Source organism: Halichondria panicea, chromosome 4 (assembly GCF_963675165.1).
Source record: "Halichondria panicea chromosome 4, odHalPani1.1, whole genome shotgun sequence".
NCBI lineage: Eukaryota > Metazoa > Porifera > Demospongiae > Suberitida > Halichondriidae > Halichondria > Halichondria panicea.
In genome coordinates, this window is record NC_087380.1 from 3,232,729 (window position 1) to 3,255,834 (window position 23,106).

Sequence of the window (23,106 nt, forward strand, 5' to 3'; positions counted from 1 at the left end):
AAGTCTGTGAAGTACCTTGGTATGTCAATCTCCAGCAATCTTACTTGGTCTGACCACATCAGGTCCGTGTGCAAATCGGCCAAAAGACAACTTGGCATGATGCATAGGCACCTTCGACATACCCCGGCAAAATTAAGACACCAAATCTATAAGACCACTACCCTCCCCAAAGTAGAGTACTGCTGTGCGATCTGGGACCCTAGGAGCTCAGTTGATAACTTGGCCCTAGAGAATGTTCAGAAGTTTGCTGGCAGGGTGATCACGGGCAAATGGAAGGAACCGTACAATACTAGTAACTTAACTGGTTGCCGCTTACCATCAGAAGAAAAATACAAAAACTAAAAGTATGCTATAATATTCTTAATAATAATTCATGCATACCCTCCAACCTCTTCACGCCTCACCCTCACCCCTCACCCCGTTTCCCGCACTCCAAACCACTTTTTAAGCCATATGTAAGCACTATTGCACACAAGTCTTCCTTTTTATGCCTCGGTGCGCATGCGCAAGCGAGGTATACGGTAGTGTGTTTGTGTGTCTGTGTGTGTGTGTAGACCGCTACAGCTGCTCAAGGATGAATCAAGTGCAAGTAAGAGTTTCTATAGGCTTCTAGTCATGTTTACTTGGATTTTAATTCGTGGATTTGCAAAATAATGCTTCATTCTCGAGTTATGCCTAGTTTTGCTCTTGGAATGCCATTGCAGCCTTTTCAGAAGAGTCCGTAGCAAAACTTGTTCACCTAGTGTTACTACTCTACTTAGTAGTTAGCTCTGCACTAGAACGCTAGCTATTGGTAGCTGCAAGAGTGAGCAGAGAGCTGCAAGGCTCTGCTGGCTTGCAGCCATTAATTTTAGACTTGAACTTTTGGCATCGATCGTTTTTAACAACAATCATGGTTCATCATTACCCACTATTCGCATGCAGAAAATTAAAGATGTTCATCATGACAATTATAATCAATGTGTGTATAAAAGCTAGCTACTAGTAGTTTTATGTTATGTAGCTTTGGCACCTCCACCGAGGCATCAGCACCCGTGGTGCTTTCATTTATAGAAGTTATTATACTCACTGGAATACTTTACCTAGGCTTATTGTAGATAGTACATCTTCTTTTAGTTTTAAAAAGAAATTACATTGTCTTTTTAGTACGTAGCACTAACTACACTAATTTTAATATTGTTGTCCTTGTTTTGTTTGCTTGTTTTGTTTTTGTTGTGTTGTATTCTATGTTTCTTTTTTTTTTCTTTTTCTTGTTGTGCTGTTATGTCTTGTTTTTCTGTTTTTAGGTTGACATTACCATTAGCTATAACAAGCTATTTTCTGTCCTTCCCTGTATGCAATGCATCAAATATTGTTTAAAGAAAAAAAAAAAAGAAAAAAAGCTGGCCGTACGCCCCTGTCAGTCACCCCTCATTTATGTGGCGCTACACTCCTCGCCTGCCCGAAGAAGACCAGTGGCCATCGCCCTATTGCAGTTGGGGAGACCCTTAGACGTCTAACATCAAAATGTCTCACCCACCATGTCCGTCCAACCATCCAGTCACTCCTCACACCTCTACAACTTGGCGTTGGCGTTCGTAACGGATGTGAAGCCATTATTCATGCTTCCTCTCAGCTGATGTCCAACACCCCAGACACCCAACACTGGACACTCTTATTGGATTTCTCAAACGCCTTCAACAATTTTGATTGTTAAACTATGTTCTCAGAATTTCGAACCATCTCCCAGTCTATCAGCTTGGGTTGAGTTATGCCTACTCTGCATGGTCAACCCCTATTGCACTTTGGCAAAGACACCATACTCAGCGTTCAACAGGGAGATCCTCTAGGGTTTGCACTCACCCTTCAACCTATTGTGGTCCGCATCAGGATCGAAGTCCCCTCCCTCTCTCTAAACGCGTGGTACCTAGATGACGGCACACTGATCGGACCACCCAAGGCCCTCCTTTCAGCACTCAAAATTGTTGAGGAAGATGATCCCACAGTCGGCCTCCATTTAAACAGAAGCAAGTCTCTCTTATTCATTCCACCCTCCGCTGACGCTTCGACATCTTCACTCCCAGATGACATCCCTATCACTCATGAAGGATTTACCCTCCTCAGCTGCCCAATTGGTCCACCTACCTACTGTGATTCGGTGCTACTAGCTAAAGTTGACAAAATGAAAGAGACTATATTGGTGCTTAAAGACATGAGAGACTCTCAGGTGGAAACAACGCTACTGAGATCTACTGCCCAAACTCTTGTATGTCCTACGTACCTGCCCCCCAGATCACATCACCCATGCTACTCTCCAATTTGATTCAATTATGAGAGAAGCACTGGAATCCATCATGAGCAGCCGACTGGTCCTGGCAGAAAGCTTCCCGCCTCAACCTCCGCAGTGCTGTCTTACATGCCCCTGCAGCTTTCATCTCCTCAGCTGCCTCCACCAAGACCCTGGTGGAATGTATCCTTAATCGCCCGACCAATCTGGACGCCTATCTAGAAAAAGCTGTGAGTGCCCTGTCATCCTCCTCTTCCCACCCTGAATGGCTCAATCTAGATGACATATAGACATCCCTCTACGTCAGCGCCACTTGTCCTGTGCCATTGATAAAGCCATGTACCAAAACCTCTTGGACACCTCACCTTCAACCAGGCTTTGGGAAACTCGTCTGCTCCACCCCATGCTGGAGATTGGTTGAACGGGGTGCCATCAGATGTGCTTGGCCTCCACATGCAAGACAAGGAATTCAACAGCTGCTTGAAATATTGGCTCGGTATCCCTCTCCACAGTACCCCCCACCTCTGCCCACCATGTCGCACCTCCGCCGACGAATATGGTGACCATCAAGTTGGCTGTGGCGGAAACGGAGACAGAATCACCCGCCACAATGCGGTCAGAGATGTCATTTTCGCTCTCCGACCATCCCGCGAGGCCCAAGGTTTAATCCCAGAATCCCTGTCAAGACCAGCTGACGTCTTCCTCCCAACTTGGCAAGGCGGCAGGCTCGCTGTCCATGTAATTTCACCACTCCAGCAAACCCTCATTCATGAAGCTGCCTTCTCCCCTGGACACACTGGAGTAAGGCGCAAGCTCACCACCCATCTACAGGTCTGCTGCTCCATAGGTGTAAACTTCATTCCCATTGTGGCAGAAACACTAAAAGGTCTAGGCGAAGAAACAATCAACATCATAGGTGCCATCGGAAATGCCATCGACCGGAGAGTAACCATGACACATTCCACATCCTCCACCAAGAAGCATCTGTTTCATCGCCTGGCCATTGCACTTTGGAGGCTTCATCACCAACAAACTGTATCTCCTTCAGCGGATGGTATCCGCTAAACTGTATGCCCCCCCCCTCTCTTATCTTTTGGTCTGTTGCTTTTGTACATTTGTACTGTTTGATATTACATGGAAAAAAATTATTCCTGTGGATGTAATGCGCATATGCGCGCTCATTCCCATGATATCCTAGCCTCGTTCCCAGGCCGATCCGTCTCCAATTGAACGCTAGGTGTAGCGTTCAATTGGAGACGGATCCAAATCCCAGATAGGCTTGCAACCCGACCTCCCGTCAGGGACGGTCGGGCTCCGCCCAACTAGATTGGATCTTGGATAATAATTATTATTAGCCTCGCTCCCAGGCCGATCCGTCTCCAATTGAACGCTACTGCAAGCCTATCTGGGATTTGTTCTAGCGCCACTATAGTGGCGCCCTATCAGATTGCAGCATTTTTCACGTGGCTTGGTTACACTTCCGCTTGCATCTAGTTGCAAAACCGCATGCAGTATTGCTGTGCCATCCTGTGGTTTACATGTCATCAAGTCGGTTAACACCCACTTGAGAATAATAATATTCATAGCAGTACTACATAATGCGAAGAACAAATTCCAGATAGGCTTGCAACCTGACCTCCCGTCAGGGACGGTCGGGCTCCGCCCAACTAGATCCAATCCAGATCTCCTGGCAGAAGAATCATATTATATACATAGCCTCGATCCCAGGCCGAGTTTTCGCTTTTATAACGGTTAGGCGAACAACTGGGCCTGGTACTAGTTGTCTGCGCATGCGTCAGTCGTTTGTCAGATTCTGACGAATGGATATTCTCGTTCACTTTCGTGACATTTATATTCGTGTACTATCGTGTACTAGAAGTCAGTTCCCGTTTTATCATTATTGGAATCGATTGGAATGGCTCTTAATAGCTGAAGCTTCTCTCTTCTCTGAAGCTTATTCTGAAGACTGAACAACAAGGGAAGAGGTATAAAGCTTTGTCAAGCTTGTTAAGGTCAGATATTTTTGTGTGGGCCCTATGGCCGGCTATGCTATCAAGTCTTGTTCATGTTTGGCAAGAATGTAGGTAGACTATAGTTTCATCATTAATATGGTGGATCAAGTGAAGAGTGTGAGCTAGATAACTTGGTGCTGCCATCATCAGCTCGTCGACAATGACACTATAACCGAGAAATTTAATATGTATAGATCTACACGTATTTAAAATGTCTACTTCTCTGTACAGGAGCAATGGCTAATATCTAACTATCCCAACAGTGCTCCTCTTGGCTATACTAACGGACGAGACTGGACAGTTTGAGGTAAGGGTTTAACCGTCTTTGGTTTCTTTTAATATTGTCCTATACTCACAGACACAGGACTGGAGTATGACCTGCTCATTTGAGCGTTGCTGGGTAGCTCAGAGACATCAAGAGAATCTACGTTTTCTCAAGCAATGAGTTACGAGTTGGGGCCTAGAATCAGAGAAGTCCAGCAGCCTGCTAAATCTTTTTGAAACTTAATTTGAAGGCATTCAATCATCCTGAAGTTGCCCTGGGTCACTGTAATTGTGCTGCAGCACAACTGGCAACTCCCCAGGCCTTTGTGAAGCAGCTCCCTATGTGCATCTTTTGTGTACTCACTCTGTGCATTTTCTGTGTACAAATTTCGATTATTGATTTATTAAATACTTTTGCCGACCACAAATATACAATGAAAATTTGACGCATGCGCAGACAACTAGTACCAGGCCCAGTTGTTCACCTAACCGTTATAAAAGCGAAAACTCGGCCTGGGATCGAGGCTAATTATATACACTGAACTACAGATCCTGGAAGAATCAATTTTCTTCTTTCTTGAGGTCCTGGTAAGCCACATAATACAATATTTAATAGATGCATGTAAATAAGTCTTTTCTTCTCAGTGACTTTATATAGATAAGCTAACTTCAATATAAAATTCATTATAGAAACTACTATAACACTAATACTTTTTGAGCGAAAGCATAACATGGCGAGATGGCAGATTTCGATGTTAAAGCTAAGAAGCTAAGAAGCTTGAGCTTTCATGTTACTCTACACGCGACCTTTATTCGAAGTAGATCTACACATTTGCAGCTGAAGTGATTCTTTACCGGTTTCTATTAATTAAAAGTAGAATTGTGGTTTGTTGCTTCTTTATTGTATAACTGAACACTCCTCTGGTTTTTGTATTTATTCATGTTAAACAGCCGAGGGTTAGCAGCTCTAGTTATATATTGCTCCTTAATTCCTGCTTGTTGACAGCCTCTATTATACTGCTCGCTGATCACAGTCTGCATGCATGCATGGTTTCATTGCCATGGTAATAGTAACAGTAGCTATATATGTACATGTATAGTTGCTTTCAAGCTTTGGTTTAAGGGCACCCATTGTGAATGCAAGCCATGTGATCATAGATTGAGTAGATCCACTCTATCTATGATGTGATCATGCATGCGAGCTGTGCATGCATGTACACATAATCATATTGTTGTTGTAACAGTGGTTTTCGTGGGTTGTTGTTTGGAACTAAACACTATTCGTTTGTGGTTTGTGGTTGGAACTAAACACTCTAGATTATTCTTTGTTGACTGCAGTATACCTATTCTAGATTGTTCTTTTGCTGACTGTGCATAATTTTATTCTTAGTATATAAGTGTGCTGTTTTGTTGTATAATAATCATAATTCGATTACCTCTTCACTGACCTCTGAAACAATCAAAGTTTAGCTTTTCCACATTGTCAATGCATGTAAAAACTGTATATAGCTATTTTTGTGCTTCATATAATTATTCACATGACCACACCTGGGTTCCTTTATATCTATAAGATAATAATTATAGTGTTGCAACTATAGCAGTAATTATACAGAAGCTGAGCCTCTTGCATAGATACTGACGGTAATAATCCTTTATTGCACGATAAGGAATGGACAAAAGAAAACTGTGTTACGCCATGCATAATTATATAGATAATACTGTCCATTGTATAATTAGCTCTTTAATTCCTGCTCGTTGACACCCTCTATATATTACTGCACGCTGATCACTGTCTGTATGGTTTCATGCTATATACGTGAATGTCAAGCTTTGGTTTCTTTTGCTGACCTTTTTAGTAAGGGCTGTAGCTCCCATTGTGAATGCAAGCCATGTGATCATGCGAGCTGTGTGTACACAATAGTATATTATAATTATTGTTGTCAATGCATGACTATCTTTGTAAGAACTATATATAGGTGGCCTATTTATGTGCTTCATATAATTATTCACATGACCATGCACACCTGAGTTCCTTTGTCTATATAAGACATTAATTATAGTGTTGCAATATTAATTAGCTATACACAAGCTGATCCTCTTGGGATACTGACAATATCATTAAGATAGGGAACGGATAAAAGAAAACCGTGTTACCATAGATTGCATGCATGGTATCATAATACCAAGAGTATATTGGAACTATACCGATACCTCTACACAAGCACAAAGTAACGTGACATCGATCATATCCTGTCAATTGCACGTGAGCAACTCGCAATTGATGATGTTTGCGGCAACGCACAGAATTTGTAACAGTGAGTAAAGAATGCAAGTGAAGAGGATCAACCTGACTATTGTCTCTATTTAGATGATTCTTGTGAAGAAATCGTCTCCTATCATGCAGTGTGCAGTGAGCAGCTCTGAACGTTGAACGCGAACAACTAGCTAGAATCATTGTTCAATTACTACACCCCTAAGTTAACATTTACTATAGGAGATTACTAGTAAGTTTACAATACTTCATCACGTGCGAATCATGCATGTTACTTTGTGCACGGTTTTTGTGTAGAGGTATCGACACTCTTCTCTTCTTATATGTGATGATAGCCTATTCTAGTTATGTTATTCTATGTAATCTTATTCATTTAATTTTTGTATTATGTAATGGTGTCATGTGACTGACACATGCCGTGAAAGTAATCTAGCTAAATAGCAGGCCAGATAGCCTGTGTTACATATACATGTATATACTCTTGTCCATTGTAATTAGCTTCTTCCTGCTCCTCTATTATACTGCACGTTGATCACAGTCTGCATGGTTTTATTGCTAGTAACAATAGCTATACGCACATGTAGTTGCTTTCAAGCTTGGTAGGGTTCCAATTGTGAATGCAAGCCATCTCTGGGTACTTGTTGCATTTTGACCTCTGAGATCAAAGGAAACACTGTGCCAATATCTGCCTATGGTAACAGTATAGCTATACAATAATAGGTACATGTACTTGCGGTTTTGCTGACTTTTTAAGTAAGGGCTCCATATGATCATGCGAGCTGTGCATGTACTTGTATTGTTGTCAATGCATGAATATCTTTGTAAGAACTATATATAGTAGTCTATTTTTGTGCTTCATATAATTATTCACATGACCACACCTGGGTTCCTTTATCAATCATTACAGTGTTGCAACTAGCAATAATTATACAGAAGCTGAGCCTCATGGACACTGACAATAATCCTTTATTGCAAGATAGGAAATGGACAAAAGAAAACCGTGTTGTACCCAAGGAATTCAATATTGTGGTGACTGGGATTGGTGGATGTGGAAAAACTGCTTTCATCAATCGCATTACCGGATCAGCAAGCAAAGTTGATCATGCCATTGCACATGTTGGAGGGCTGACACGTACCAAATCTACTCTGGGAGGCTATAATGTAGTGTTTTGGGAAACTAAGTGCATACGTGAAGCATCTGAAGCTGATCTTCTTAAGTGCCCGAAACCGAGTGTGCTAATTCTTTGTATCAATATTATGGATTCTCGATTTGGACTCTCTCATGAGCAGGCATTAAAGAATGTGTCAAGTTACTTTAACGAAAGTGTTTGGAACCACTGCATCATTGCTTTGACATGTGTTGACTTACTTCCGACAAAACCCCATTGGGCAGGCTTCGATTCTCAGAGAATGAAGGAAGAGTTAGAAAAGGAAGTTAAGATTTGGAAGTCTCATATTTCTACGAAATTAGCTTCAAACAATGTACCTCAAGACGTTGTACACAAAGTTGCATTTTTTCCAGTTGCTCGTAAGGAAGTAAATTCCAGACACTCTGAAATAATTGATGAACGAAAATCATTGGATGCACTCAAATCTGCCTGTATTAGTGTTTTGAATTGTAGTGAACCAATTGCAAGGAAGAGTTTACCTGACAATGATTTTTTAAAAGGTTTTTATATATTTGTGGGAGGATTAGTTGGGTGCGTGGGAGTTATGTTCCCACCACTGCTACTTATAACTGTCCCATGTGGAGTGTATATTGGAGGAAAAGTACATTCATATTTCTGGTCATAGATTATAGAGTATGTGTGAGTTATATGCACGTTGTCAATTTTAGCTATTTTTATGTCTTGTTTGTTATCTGCACACAACCACACACACACACACGCATAAAAATGTTTCAGGAATTGATTCCTACCTTTTTGTGTATACCATGCACCTATACTCCACTGGTTTCGCCTACAGTATACAGTAACATTACATCTATATATATATACACATTAAAAGCGCCAGACATATGCATGCGGTGGCATAAAGTGTTGACTAAAGCAGTGAATTAAACTATCAATATAGTATGTTAGCAGTACGAGACGTGATGTTCCCTCCTGTCTCCAGGTGTGTGGATTGTTGCTGCAGTACCCCAACACTGATGCATGGTCAGATCAACTTTTCATAATGACGTCACCGTTTTGATTTATAATGAAGGAAGTGGTCCGTTCTGCATTCGGTTTAACACTACCGTTTATACGTGCGTTTAAGAAACGTAATGGGAACTTTTTATTGTATATTTACTAGAATATTTTGCGGGTGAAAAACCTTTGCGAATGAGTCAAATTAGCAGAAAATTTGACTCTTCGCGATCTAACTATTGTGTTCTGGCAAGGATCGTGTGTGTACAGTAGACTCTCGTTAATCCAGCCACCCTTGGGACCATGCAGCTTGGCCGGAATAGCGAGGTGGCCGTACTTCAGATAATTAGCCGCGGCTTAAAAACGACCTTACCTCGAATCTAATCACTGATTTTGCAGTTCTTGTCTCGAGGATAATGAAAGATAATGAATCATTCTGCTCTCTATTTAAGTGTAATCCAATTTTATTTACTAAACCACACCCAAAACATCATATCTGGCCCTAATACAAGTATAAAATTACGTTATTTGGGACAGCAGCACTGGCCGGTAAACGGAATAGCGAGTGGCCGTACTTCAGGGTGAGTTTTGTGCAGTAAACATAGAGGTAGCATTCCGTGCCAAACCAAATGGCCGGTATATCGAGGTGGCCGTACTTCAGAGAACCGGAATAGCGAGAGTCTACTGGTATAATTTAGGTTTTGCGGATTTTATTGTTGCAAATTGATCGACCCTCGCAAAATTCGCAAATGTTTGATGCTCGCAAAACATTCTATAGTAATACAGTACACAAACCTAGCTTTCTTATGTGCCGATCATTATATTACATTACAACATCTTTAAATGACGTCATAAGCCAAGTAAAATTTAATGGACTGAGCGAGGATTGCACCATGTGTACCCCTAGCCTCCTTCACAAGCACTAATCAAAGTAGAATAACTAGGGGTACACTAGCCTCGATCCCAGGCCTCTCTCAAGGAAGAGCGGCCTGGGATCGAGGCTATAGTGTACCCCTAGTTATTCTACTTTGATTAGTGTCTCTGAAAGCTGCCATTATGGTCATGCACATTGTCATACGTATTTCTCCTTTTAGTTTGCCAGCCGTCTACCACGGCCCCGAGGGACTCAGGGAGATAGCCACTAGAGTGCATCGGAGTACCCTAGTGCTGGCTGAAAGTGAGAGTTACTACTACTGTGGATATGGTGAATATATTTTGGGGGGGGGGGGGCCATTGTCCCCCTTTAAAATACATAATCATTTTATGGAGGGCAGTACAGAAAAAAAGAGAACGCACACAGTGTAATGATTTATTTGCAGTTCGGAGGTAGCCAGGTCCATTGATATGGGGTGCTTTGAAAGCGTGACCAATGCTGGTGCGGGCACCACGAATACACTGTATGGCAGAACGAAGCACCCCTTATGCAAATGTCAATTCTGCTAGACTAAGCTCTGCAGCTAAACTGGAAGCTTGCCAGATTTAGACATGGGAATGGGTCAGTGACACTGAGTGGAATGGAATCCAGACAGTTTAAACCACCACCACTTCCTGCCAGCATGCATTCCATATCACACTGCATGACTTCTACAGATACACTTAAATACTGCGGGTCTTGCCTGGACGATGGCTACCTGAAGGGGCTCCGTTATTCTTTTTGAAGCCCTTTATTCAGTATCAGTGGAATCGGTTGGAATTGCCAGAGCCATACCCCACCTAAGTGAATGTATTGACTGTTGTTCTTCTCGGGCTATTATAGTTACTCAGGTTAATTGTAGTATATATGCCTATAACTTTACAGCCCGGCTGACGACAGGAGGTTATTGTGCATGGTGATCTGGCAATCAGAAAAGTGTTTAGTGTGAACTTGGTTACATTGTCCATCAGGGACCATTCTAGATCTTCAACACTGTTAGGGCCTTCTGATTTGCGTGCATGAATATATTACATAATTAAGTACGTTTTGTTAACATTGTATGCTGATCTGATTTGTTTTCTTGTGTCAGGTGACATTTAACTTTGACGTGGTAGACAGACTCAAAGTTCTCAGGAGAGGTATAGGCGAAAAAAAATCAACCTGAGAATCTACGAGGATGAGTCAGTAAGTGATCCACTATTACTGTACCTGTTGCGTGGGAGTTTAACATTCCTGTTTTCACCACTACAGTTGGGTGCAGCTCTAGATGAGACAGTTACGCCTACTGACATGGCTGACCAAATGTGGATGTTTGGTACCTCGCAAGGGGTCTAGGACTCCATCATCAACAGCCTCCCAGCAGAGGACACAGAGGGGGTCATTCCGGGAACAACCCTTTGAGAGAACATGCACAATTCCTTCAACTTGTGAGTGGCAGGGAGGGAGTTTGTGTGACTGTACCTTAGGACCTTAAGAAAATGATCAAAAACTTCAGTGTACATGTACGTACGTACCATACCCTCGCGAAAATACGCCCACCCTTTTTTGCAAGAAGTTTAGGCTGGGACTGGGCGTTTAATCGCGAACGGCGAGTTTTCATTCGAATATACGCCCACCCACGGCCTGAAATTAATTTATTGTATTTTCATAGTATGAACATTTCATTGACAACAACAATGTTATAAACTAATGCATGGGTATGATTAAAGCATGACTAGAGAATGAACATGAAGAAGTGGACTTTGACTGTATTCGTTGCTTGTCAATGTCAGATGTAGCAGAAACTTCCCTAAGGACGGTAAGTCATACTCCTACAGAGCAGCTATCAGGTACTTTGTTTCAGAAAACCAAGGCAAGGTAACCTGCAAGGGTGATAACTTTCTTCTCAGATTTGACTTTGTGTTTCCCTTTCTCTGCATACAGGACTACTTGTTCCCTAGCTGCATATACATCTTCAAGGCAAACAGATCCATACAGAGAAGTTATAAATCTTGGTCCAGCAAGGAGTATATATATATAGTCTACTCATACTAGCTACTACCTAAAACCATAGATAGAAGAGGAAGAGGGATTGGTAACGGAAGTACCCTCGTGTAACATCCGCTTTACCCGCGGTTTAATCGAGGCTGTGTCAACAAGCTAAAGCTGTTGATGGGCGTAGTCCGGCCTAGGCCAAGCTGATGGCCTATTTCTACACTCACGCTCAGTCTGTGCAACTCACTGTTATAACCAGCACGCTCACACGTTTTAGCAATACAAGACTATAAATAGCAGCTGTTTGTCTAAAACTTTACTGGAATGTCCCTTTTTACTGGGTGTGGTCAGTCATTAGCAAGTACAACACATGGCTCACAGACTGGGTGTCTAGTGTTATATATTGCTAAAAAAGATTATGTCTCGAGAAGACACAACTTTCTTATTTTGAGCGAGTTATCCGGCAAAATAGCCTCGTTTATAGGGCGTAACACGGATAGTTTTCGAGGTTTTACTGCAGATTCAATGTAAAACTAGAGCACTAAAGTGCAAACCCTCGGCTGGTGACATGATTATAAAGAAACCAGAAGACTGATATAATGCAGTGCATATAGTGATGTTGTATCATCATCATGCATGACTTGCACAGCAACTCAGGAGCAATAAAACTAAACCAGACTGGAGGCATGCTGAAACATTTAAGAACAGGTAGTAGTACTATAGATATATGCACTGTGGATTAGGATCACAGCAAAGAAGCCTGGAGTCTCAGAGAAGTATGGCTCCAGGTCCTGCATGGATCCCAGTCAGCTAAAGCAAGCTTTCTACTTTAGTGACCCTGTTCCATTGTTCCTGGTATATACAGCTTTCTACTTTAGTGACCCTGTTCCATTGTTTCTGGACCTGGTACAGGATCACTTCAGTTATAAGTAACGCATGTGCAAGTTCTGTTCAAGCTCGCTTTTATTAGACAACAAAGCTTTAATACCGAAAGCTGCCACTATTAGAAGTACTGACTTGTTGTGTGGAGGCTACCCATGCTGTAAACGCAGTGCTAGAGCATCCAGGTAAGCAGACCCAGTCACAAGCTTCTTAGCTTTTGCTCGTTTTTATTTGACAACGAAGGTTTAACATGAAATTCTGCCACTATTAAAATTAATAACTTGTTGTATGAAGGCTATCCATGCTGTAAACGCAGTGCTGTGGCATCCAGGTGAGTAGATTCACCTGTCACAAACAAACAAACTGGAGCACTAAACTTGTCTAAAGTGCAAACCCTCGGCTGGTGACATGATTATAAAGAAACCAGAAGACTGATAATTATAATGCAGTGCATATAGTGATGTTGTTATCATCATCATGCATGACTTGCACAGCAACTCAGGAGCAATAAAACTAAACCAGACTGGAGGCATGCTGAAACATTTGAGAACAGGTAGTAGTACTATAAATATATGCACTGTGGATTAGGATCACAGCAAAGAAGCATGGAGTCTCAGAGAAGTATGGCTCCAGGTCCTGCATGGATCCCAGTCAGCTAAAGCAAGCTTTCTGCTTTAGTGACCCTGTTCCAATATTGTTCCTGGTATAATTATACAGCTTTCTACTTTAGTGACCCTGTTCCATTGTTTCTGGACCTGGTACAGGATCACTTCAGTTATAAGTAACGCATGTGCAAGTTCTGTTCAAGCTACATTTTGCTCGCTTTTATTAGACAACGAAGCTTTAACACCGAAAGCTGCCACTATTAGAAGTACTGACTTGTTGTGTGGAGGCTACCCATGCTGTAAACGCAGTGCTAGAGCATCCAGGTAAGCAGACCCAGTCACAAGCTTCTTAGCTTTTGCTCTGTTTTTATTTGACAACGAAGGTTTAACATGAAATTCTGCCACTATTAAAATTAATAACTTGTTGTATGAAGGCTATCCATGCTGTAAACGCAGTGCCATGGCATGCAGGTGAGTAGACTCACACATTACAAACAAACAAACAGACCAACGGACTACTATACCCGTGGCCGCCCACGCGCGCCTCGGGTAACAAACCAAACGACTACTATAACCCGTGGCCGCCCACGCGCCTCGGGTTAATAATCACGTGAACTGCTTCCGTTACCAATCCATCTTACTCTTCTATCTATGCTAAAACTTCCTTTCTTCACTAAAATTAATAGTGAACATGTGGCATTTAGCTACTTCGCATGTTCAAACTCTTCATTCTGGATGGGCTTATAATCGAGTGAAAATACCCTCGTGCAAGAACTTCGAAGCAAAAGAGGGGATGGGCGTTTATTCAAGATGGGCTTATTTTCGCGAGGGTATGGTACATGTACTTATGATCAATCTTTAATTAAGCACATGCAAAAATTGGTAATAAATGAACGGTTAGGTGATACACAAATTTTGTTTGTTCAGGTATCACAGCAAGACTGCCTTGCTGCGTTATATGAAGCGATTGGAAAACTTTGACCTTTCACTCGGTCTTTGTATACCAATAGCGTAATCATTTTTGTTAGCAGAGCTTGCTCTTATTTGTACATGTGATGTGCTGCGTATGCTTATGAAGTTGTATTGGTCTGTGTGTTTGGTGTTAATAGTGTTAGTGTGCCTTTCAACGCCTGTACATGTACAATCATACTTACGTGTGCTTAATTAATACAGTATAATTATATGATTGTGTATAATTATACTCAGGCGTGTTTTTGTACCTGGTGATTGTGATAGGGTTGACCCCTCCCTACTCCAGTCTGGACCTCCCGTACATCCGCACGAGAAACTGGTGAGTGTATATAATGTACATGTAGATAAACCAACCTCGTAGCTAATAATACGGTTGGATATACTGTATACTAATTAGCTATATGAATTTGCCATAAATATCTTGTTACCCGTACTTGGCACCTCCACCGAGGCATCAGCACCCGCGGTGCTTTCATTTATTCTGAGCTTTGTCAGTACCAATACACTCCTTATATACCCCACACACACATCACACACATCACACACCAGGATCACACAGTATACACACCCTACCAGCCCAAGATGTCCCAGGGTCGACTGGAGAGTCTAATGAACTATCAGACACTGATCAGTGACCTCACAGGACTGTACATTGCGAATGCCTCACTCTTGGATGAAGCCTCAGCCGCGGCTCTCTGTCACAGGTCAGGCATACCTCTGTACCCTCCATAGTAGCCTCGATTCCAGGCCGGCCTTGTGAAGGAGGCTACCTCCATAGGTGTTTACTTAGTTCATTGAACAACAGTGGGACCTCTCTAAATGACTACACCCTTGAAGAAAGACCAACTGCGCTATATATAGCCCATGGACCCAGGTCCCAAATAAACAATTTGTGTGTAAAAGCAACCCCTTAGCCTCCTTTAAAGGCCCATTTGATATAACAGTCATCCAACCTTGCTTTAATTCTCTTAGCTTCCTCCGAACCTCCCTCTCCCTCTTGCACCCCAACACACACAGACAGTGCAAATGGACAGAGACTCCGCTGTTCCTGGTGGATAGTCGCTGTCACCCTCAGTCCATCGCCGTAGTGAGAACCAGAGCATCTCATCTTGGAGTGGAGGTGGTGGAGTCTGACTTCAGGGACTTTGACTTCTCATCTGGACAGGTTTGTGTGATAGTGCGTATACACTGAACCTGTGAGATTTGTGTTTGTATAAAGATTAAAGTTGAGCCCATGCTCTCACTTGAATGCCTAAACAATTCAGCCATCGAGCTATTACACCAATTCCCGTCACTGGTTGGTCACTAATGCATTGTATCAGATCTAGTATGAGTTGGATACAATTTACATAATTATGGCATCAACCGGTTGGGACAGTGTACATTGTATATGTCCACATTGTAATGAAAGCACCGCTGGTGCTAATGCCTCGGTGGAGGAGCCAAAGCTTTATGGTTACTTTTACTCACTGCAGAATAGAAGTCCTTGAACACTAGTTTTGTCAGTTTTTTTCCTCTTTGCAGGTCCCAAAAGAGTCTGCAGTATAATTATGTTTGTATGAATATCAATGCTAGTGCTATTGTAATGTGTAAGAATTTCATGACTATGAAGATGCATGCATGAGAAAAGAAGACATCAAAACTACAAGTACATGAAGTATAAAGATTATTTTTGACACTAATTTATGTGATCATGAGCAGCAAGTACTTGAAGCAAAATCTCTTGGTTTATAGATGTAGATATATACCTTCCAGAGGGAGACTCGAAGAGATATATGAGCTGTAACACTACATACAGAAGAGCTATAGCCCGGTAAGTATCCAAAAAGACGCACAATTTCTCCTCGCAATTTCTCTACACTGTAAAAAATGAAGTGCGGTGAGCACACTAAAATGGTCGCATATAGCACACTTTTTCCAAAAAGCGTGCTATATGCGACGGGTGCCCACCGCACTTTTTTTCACTCATTTTTTACAGTGTATATAAATCTTTACAACATTGTCAACAATGGGTACGGATCGTCGCCCACTGGGTTGTTTTTCATGACTGACACTAGCCTCGATTCCAGGCCGTTTAGGCCTTGTGAAGGAGGCTAGACTGACACTTGTAGCTTAGTAATTTTCATGTTTAGTTGCAAAATAATGAGAGAAAAACACTTGAAAACGACATGTAGCACGTTCACACCTAGTCTAGTTACTACAATGTCCAATAATAGCATGTTCATGGCAGATCCTGATGGTACAGCTGGGGCTAGTCTGGGGGCCAGACCTTTTTCTCAGAGGGGGGAGGGGGAAGAGAGAAAGAAGGTCTGGAGACTCTTGCAGCACTTCCGTGTGCTCTTGGAATGTCAATAGGGAGGAGACTGTGATATTGGAGGTTATAAAGAAGGAGTAGATGTAGCAATACTCTCATTTCATTGGCTGTATCTAAATTCCATTGGCTGTAATCCAAATTCCACAGAGGCAATACTCGCATTTCATTGGGTTAAAAATCACATGACATAGGATATGCATTTCATTGGCTCTGGCCACATTCCGCTAGAACACACGGAAATGCTGCAAGAGTCTCCAGACCTAATCCTAGCTCTCTTGATTTTGCCCCCGAGCTATTAGGTCTGGCCCCCAGACTAAGCTGGGGCAAGCCATTGCTGTGTGCTTTTGCTCCTTGCTGGGTATCCTGTCTTGCACATATATTTGACATCTACCTCTGCTCAGTCCCACTCTGCTGACACTCACACGGATGTCCTGCGAGGGAGGATTACCAAATTTGAGACCAGACACACCTCTAGCACATGTACGTGACATACTCAACAGACTACCAATCACTTCCAAACGAAACCCTTTCAAACACTTAGGCTTTTCACCTACCCTCACACAATTGTGCTTGTACAGAATATATATACGCATTATTAACAGTAATATCCACAAAATGAAACAAGATCCTGAACCAATACCGGCGACAATTTCTATCATATCCATACGTCTTCCTCATACGCCCTGTATTATCAACCCCTCCCATGTACAAGTTATAGGCAGGGAGACAAGGGGGAACACTCTGTGTGCATAGAGTACCATCTGCCTGCAGTCTGAACACAGCGTCTGGCACTGTCTCAGGAAATACATTAGTAGCAAAACACACCACCTTACGGTCATTGAACACAAAGTAACAGATGTCATCCACAGTCTTAGATACATATTCACCCTTAATTATTAATAATTTACACCCTTTTGTAGATCTGAGGGGAAACCAGCGGCTGATTTTTTTATTGTACCCACTACGAATACGTCATGCTTACGTAAGTATACAATCACGGACCAGATGTATAAAAGTTGTCCATGTAGACCACATGATTCATTGTATGATGAAAAGGCTCGACTAATTGCTTCACTAGTTCCTCATCAGAAGTCCCTTCTCTGACACCTTTTCCCCCGAAGAACCGGTGAGCCTACCATTATACACATCAAACGTACATAGATACCCACAACAAGAACAAGAGCAGCACCACACCTTGAAACCTAGCTTTACAGGCTTTCTAGGCATATGAATTATACCCCTTTTCTACCCTTGCACTTAATCATCATTTCATCTACGGAAAGCTCTTGGCTAGGATGATATTTGGCCAAGTAGTTTGTACTGAGCGTTTTCAAAACTGTATGTATCTTGCTTGTTATCTTTCTGCTATCAACTATGCATGTATTGTCGTCACAATGGAGATAGTGCCGCAAGGATTTAAATCTATTGAAAGGCATAGTGTCCTTAATAGCCTGTACTCCTAAGAGCCGATCTGTGGACCAGTAGTCAGTATACTCGGGGAGCCTATATGAATACCCATCTTTAGTATTATGCCAATAAATATCCAGATCTCGTCTCTATGTGTACCCTTCCAACTTTTAGTAATAACTTCTGAAAAATTAATAGCTTAGCTTTCAAATTTCTGTAATAAGTTTACAGATTAAATGGGCTACATTTTGATACCAAGAACATCCTCTATGCTTATTCCATTGTTGCTGAGATAATACTGAAAAACTACAAATTTTAGTACTTTCTACTGTTTTGATGACACATCAACAGCTGCAAACCACAAACCAATGACACGCTAATCAACCACATAAGTGGGCGTACAATAACTGTACGCCCACTCTTAATTAAGATTGTGGTTAGTTGTTCTCCCCAAACCCACCACCTCATGTTTTCATGGACATTTTTTGGGATATGTTGTAGCTTATTCATTCACCTACACAATGGTATCAGCACAATTTCTTAAAAAGGTTCCAATCAAAAGATATCAACATTTAAGTACAGCCACTCACACATTTATGGTAATCTACTCTCTAAGCTGGATGCACTGTATATCCATGAGGCTCATGCATGCGCATGCAGCTTCTGTATAATCATTGCTATAGTTGCAACACTATAAATTGTCTTAGACAAAGGAACCCATGCAGGTGTGCTGTGAAGAAGCACATAGCTAATTAATATTATACAGTTCTTACAAAGTTCTTCATGCATTGACAATAATTATGTGTACACACAGCTGCATGATCACATGGCTTGCATTCACAATGGGAGCTATAGCCCTATACTAAAAAGGTCAGCAAGCTTGAAAGCAACTATATACATGCATGTATGTACATGTATATGTACACAGCTCGTGCATGATGATCACATGCTTTCACAATAGGAGCCCTTACTTAAATGCATAAAAGGTCATGTTCAAACCAAGCTTGAAAGCGACTAGCTATGTTTTGCTATACTGTTACAAACCATGGCAATGGAATCAGATCGGTCAAATTGTGAGCAAATTGTAAAAAGCAATCCCCCTGGGTGGCTCCGCCACCCTCGTACGGGGCTTCGCCCCTTTCTATTAGCCTCCCCTTTCATTTTTCCTGGATCCGCCCCTGATATAACAGATATTGGCACAGTGTTCCCTTTGATCTCAGAAGTCAAAATGCAACATGCTAAAATAGACACCTACATCTGTATGAATGTCATTTGAATTTTGATGATATTGAGTTCTATATACGTCCTTAATTGATACATAATATTATTATTTAACTTATGCACATGACTGTTACTAACGTTCATGCAACAGTTTCTGCATGGCTTTCCTTTAGCTTTTTTTTTTTCATTTCAAAGTCTTGAAGGTCAAGTTGGTATTCTTTCCTTCCATATTGACGGCCAACCCATATTCCCAGTGGAATCGTTATTAGCATCAGTGGACCACCCAAAATCCCTAGCAAACCTCCTCTCTTCTGATACTTTTTCTTATAATCCTGCAGCGTCTCGGGAAAGTCGTCATTTAGCAAGATTATTTGATGTCGAGCTTTTTCAGTATTCGGATCTGGTGTGTCTACTATTCGGTCTTGAAGGTTTTCTATCCATTTTGATTTGCTAATATTATTGGAGGTGGCATTAAAGCACGCACACCAAAGAGCTGATAGCCATCTTGTCCCATCTGGGAGAGTTGATTTGTAAATTCTTTTCCCGTCTGGGAGAATTTCTTGGTGATTGTGATGTTGCACAGGGATTATGGGGATTTGTTTGACCATCTCAGCATTGAGGTTCAAGTCATCTTTCAATGCTTTTCGTATTTTTTCCTTGTAATCTTTGATTATATCATTGTAGAATTCAGTCTTTGGTTTTTCTCCATTAGCTCTTGCTATAATTTGGTCTGCATGTGTTAAAACAATCACCAAATTTGTTGAAAATCGATTATCAAGTTTTTCCTGAAGCATTAACATTGCTTGTATGTCATCATTTGTTTTGACATTTCGAAATCTTGATTTTACTTCAATACAGAACAAAATTAGATCACCTGGCTCGAATGTATCTACAATTTTTTTAATTTCGTTTAAGTATTTTTCATCGCTGTTTATTTCATCTAGAAGTCCTGGTGTGTCCCATATCTTCATATTTTTGCTCTGTTTTGTACCCTTTCTGGAGGTAACATTCTCGGTGCAATGATCTAAGTTCCCACCTTCTTCGAATACGTTCTGATCCAATCCAACTAATGCATTTGCTAACGATGATTTCCCTGAGCCCGATACTCCTGCCAATAGGATGTTGAGATCTGTGCAATGTTCGTATATGTCATCTATTAATTGTTTGTCAACTTCTCTAGAGATCGGTACTTCTGTCCCACTCATAGATCGCACGGTATCTCCTTCCTGCTGGTTGACAGCTTCAATTAATGCACATCGGTCTGATTCCATTGCCATGGTTTGTAACAGTATAGCTAAACGTAGCTAGTCGCTTTCAAGCTTGGTTTGAACATTTTTATACTGACCTTTTATGCATTCAAGTAAGGGCTCCCATTGTGAAAGCATGTGATCATCATGCACGAGCTGTGTACATATACATGTACATACATGCATGTATATAGTTGCTTTCAAGCTTGCTGACCTTTTTAGTATAGGGCTATAGCTCCCATTGTGAATGCAAGCCATGTGATCATGCAGCTGTGTGTACACATATTTATTGTCAATGCATGAATAACTTTATAAGAACTGTATAATATTAATTAGCTATGTGCTTCTTCACAGCACACCTGCATGGGTTCCTTTGTCTAAGACAATTTATAGTGTTGCAACTATAGCAATGATTATACATGCAGAAGCTGCATGCGCATGCATGAGCCTCATGGATATACAGTGCATCCAGCTTAGAGAGTAGATTACCACAAAATTAATGTGTGAGTGGCTGGCTGTACTTAAATGTTGATATCTTTTGATTGGAACCTTTTTAAGAAATTGTGCTGATACCATTGTGTAGGTGAATGAATAAGCTACAACATACCCCAAAAAATGTCCATGAAAACATGAGGTGGTGGGTTTGGGGAGATTAATAAGAACAACTAACCACAATCTTAATTAAGAGTGGGCGTACAGTTATTGTACGCCCACTTATGTGGTTGATTAGCGTGTCATTGGTTTGTGGTTTGCAGCTTTTGATGTGTGATCAAAAAAGTACTAAAATTTGTAGTTTTTCAGTATTATCTCAGCAATGGAATAAGCATAGAGGATGTTCTTGGTATCAAAATGTAGCCCATTTAATCTGTAAACTTATTACAGAAATTTGAAAGCTAAGCTATTAATTTTTCAGAAATTATTACTCTAACCAAAAGTACACCTGAAAACCAGTGAATCATGAATTATAGGCACTGTGAACATATATAAGACTCATGAAGGATAGCCAGGATACCTAAACCATTCAACAATTATCTTATGAAGTCTGAGACCTTAGCTGTTTAAGGTTAGTGTTTTATTACTCTAACCGATTACCCACTACAACAATTTACTGTTGTTCTTATTAATCCCCCTAAACCCACCACCTCATGGACATTTTTGGGATAAGTTGTAGCTTATTCATTCACCTACACAATGGTATCAGCACCATCTCTTAAAAAGGTTCCAATCAAAAGATATCAACATTTAAGTACAGCCACTCACACATTTGTGGTAATCTACTCTCTAAGCTGGATACACTGTACGAATACTGACAATTAATAATCCTTTATTGCAAGATAAAGAATGGGGAAAAAACACCGTGTTTTACACCATGCATATAGATTGCATGGTATATAATTATATCACATAATACTGTCCATTGTAGCTCCTGCTCATAGACATCCTCTATAATTATTACTGCACGCTGATCACAATCTGCATGCATGCATGGTTTCATTGCCATGGTTATAATAACAGTATATAGCTATATACGTACATGTAGTTGCCTTAATTCAAGCTTTGGTTTAAGGGCTCTCATTGTGAATGCAAGCCATGTGATCATGCGAGCTGTGCATGTATATACACATAACTATAATATTATATTGTTGTCAATGTATGAATATCTTTGTAAGAACTGTATATATATGTAGCCAATTTTTGTGATTATTCACATGACCATGCACAATGGAATATGAGTGTTCCGTCACCCAGAAGCTTGACTTAAGGTCGCATACATCTTTAACAGAGATGCTTGACACATCACCATTTGCGTTTCTTTGTACTTTGATATTCTTCAAATAGCTTCTTTATCCTTGATGTACAAGATTGAATCAGCTTGGGTACTCTGGAAGCTTGCTTTTGTCCACCTGAAAGACACAAATCATGTGAAATCATTTCTCTATCAGTATTACCAGCATGGCGAGTTAGGACTGTTAAATAGAATACACGCTCCTTAGACAATTCCAACATTTGCTGTTTCAAAACCTGCTGCTTTCCGATGTTTAAAAGCCTTTTCATACTCCTCATTCCTAACCCTAACCCTAACCCTAACCCTGCCATCTGATCTGAATACAGTGATCCAATTCAAACTTTTGAAGTTCACATTCTTTTATAGTACAAGCAAACTTTTGGGTCAACCTTAAACAAATTGCAACACAAGCTTTCTCCTATACAGAAAAATGTGCACTAAAAGTCTTACCCTTATATGGAATTTGTGTACAAACTGTGGTCTGTTTTACTAAATGTATGAGCATTTCCCATATAATAAGGAACCACAGTGCTCAACTTAAGGAATCCCTTCAGGGGAAAGTATAGAAATTCTTCTTAGGGTGCTCATGAATAATTCATTAGATTGCACAAGCCATAACATCCAGGAACCAGAAACTGCTCACTAGCAACACATGTTGTACCATATATAGATGGTCTTCTATACAGCTGTTTGCATAGACCTTGCAAAATACCACTGCATTACCACAAAACCACCATACAATGTTGCTATGCAAACAAATAGCTAGTATAAATTCATGTACATGCATGTAGTATTGATGGCTTCTAGAACTAGACTATATGGAAACCATAGAACCGGGGAGG

At 41.1% G+C, this 23,106-nt stretch overlaps 3 protein-coding genes and 1 long non-coding RNA gene across 6 annotated transcripts in view; 2 read left to right on the forward strand and 2 right to left on the reverse strand.

Moving 5' to 3' along the window:
• LOC135335365 (glycine dehydrogenase (decarboxylating), mitochondrial-like) overlaps window positions 1–16,144 on the forward strand; it is a 28,490-nt gene extending 12,346 nt beyond the window's left edge. Inside the window, exons 1-7 of one of the 3 annotated variants that reach the window (XM_064530834.1) lie at window positions 9,215–9,524; window positions 10,038–10,147; window positions 10,947–11,041; window positions 11,108–11,283; window positions 14,524–14,608; window positions 14,839–14,993; window positions 15,307–16,144. In XM_064530834.1, the coding sequence (XP_064386904.1) occupies window positions 11,264–11,283; window positions 14,524–14,608; window positions 14,839–14,993; window positions 15,307–15,481 (435 nt within the window). In that variant the 5' untranslated portion in view covers window positions 9,215–9,524; window positions 10,038–10,147; window positions 10,947–11,041; window positions 11,108–11,263 and the 3' untranslated portion in view covers window positions 15,482–16,144. Of the gene's footprint in view, window positions 1–9,214; window positions 9,525–10,037; window positions 10,148–10,946; window positions 11,042–11,107; window positions 11,284–14,523; window positions 14,609–14,838; window positions 14,994–15,306 lie in introns of those variants that run through there. The other 2 variants (XM_064530835.1, XM_064530836.1) reach the window with 2 other exon arrangements.
• The window catches only part of LOC135335357 (nardilysin-like), an 81,420-nt gene that overhangs the window by 22,406 nt on the left and 35,908 nt on the right, over window positions 1–23,106 (reverse strand).
• Window positions 1,717–4,959, forward strand: LOC135335367 (uncharacterized). Its single transcript, XR_010394489.1, has 3 exons — window positions 1,717–4,278; window positions 4,510–4,585; window positions 4,637–4,959. It is a non-coding gene; the product is annotated as an uncharacterized LOC135335367 (long non-coding RNA).
• LOC135335561 (uncharacterized) lies at window positions 19,213–20,588 on the reverse strand. Its single transcript, XM_064531096.1, has one exon. It carries the CDS (start codon window positions 20,506–20,508, stop codon window positions 19,372–19,374), a length of 1,137 nt encoding a protein of 378 aa, XP_064387166.1. The 5' UTR covers window positions 20,509–20,588; the 3' UTR covers window positions 19,213–19,371.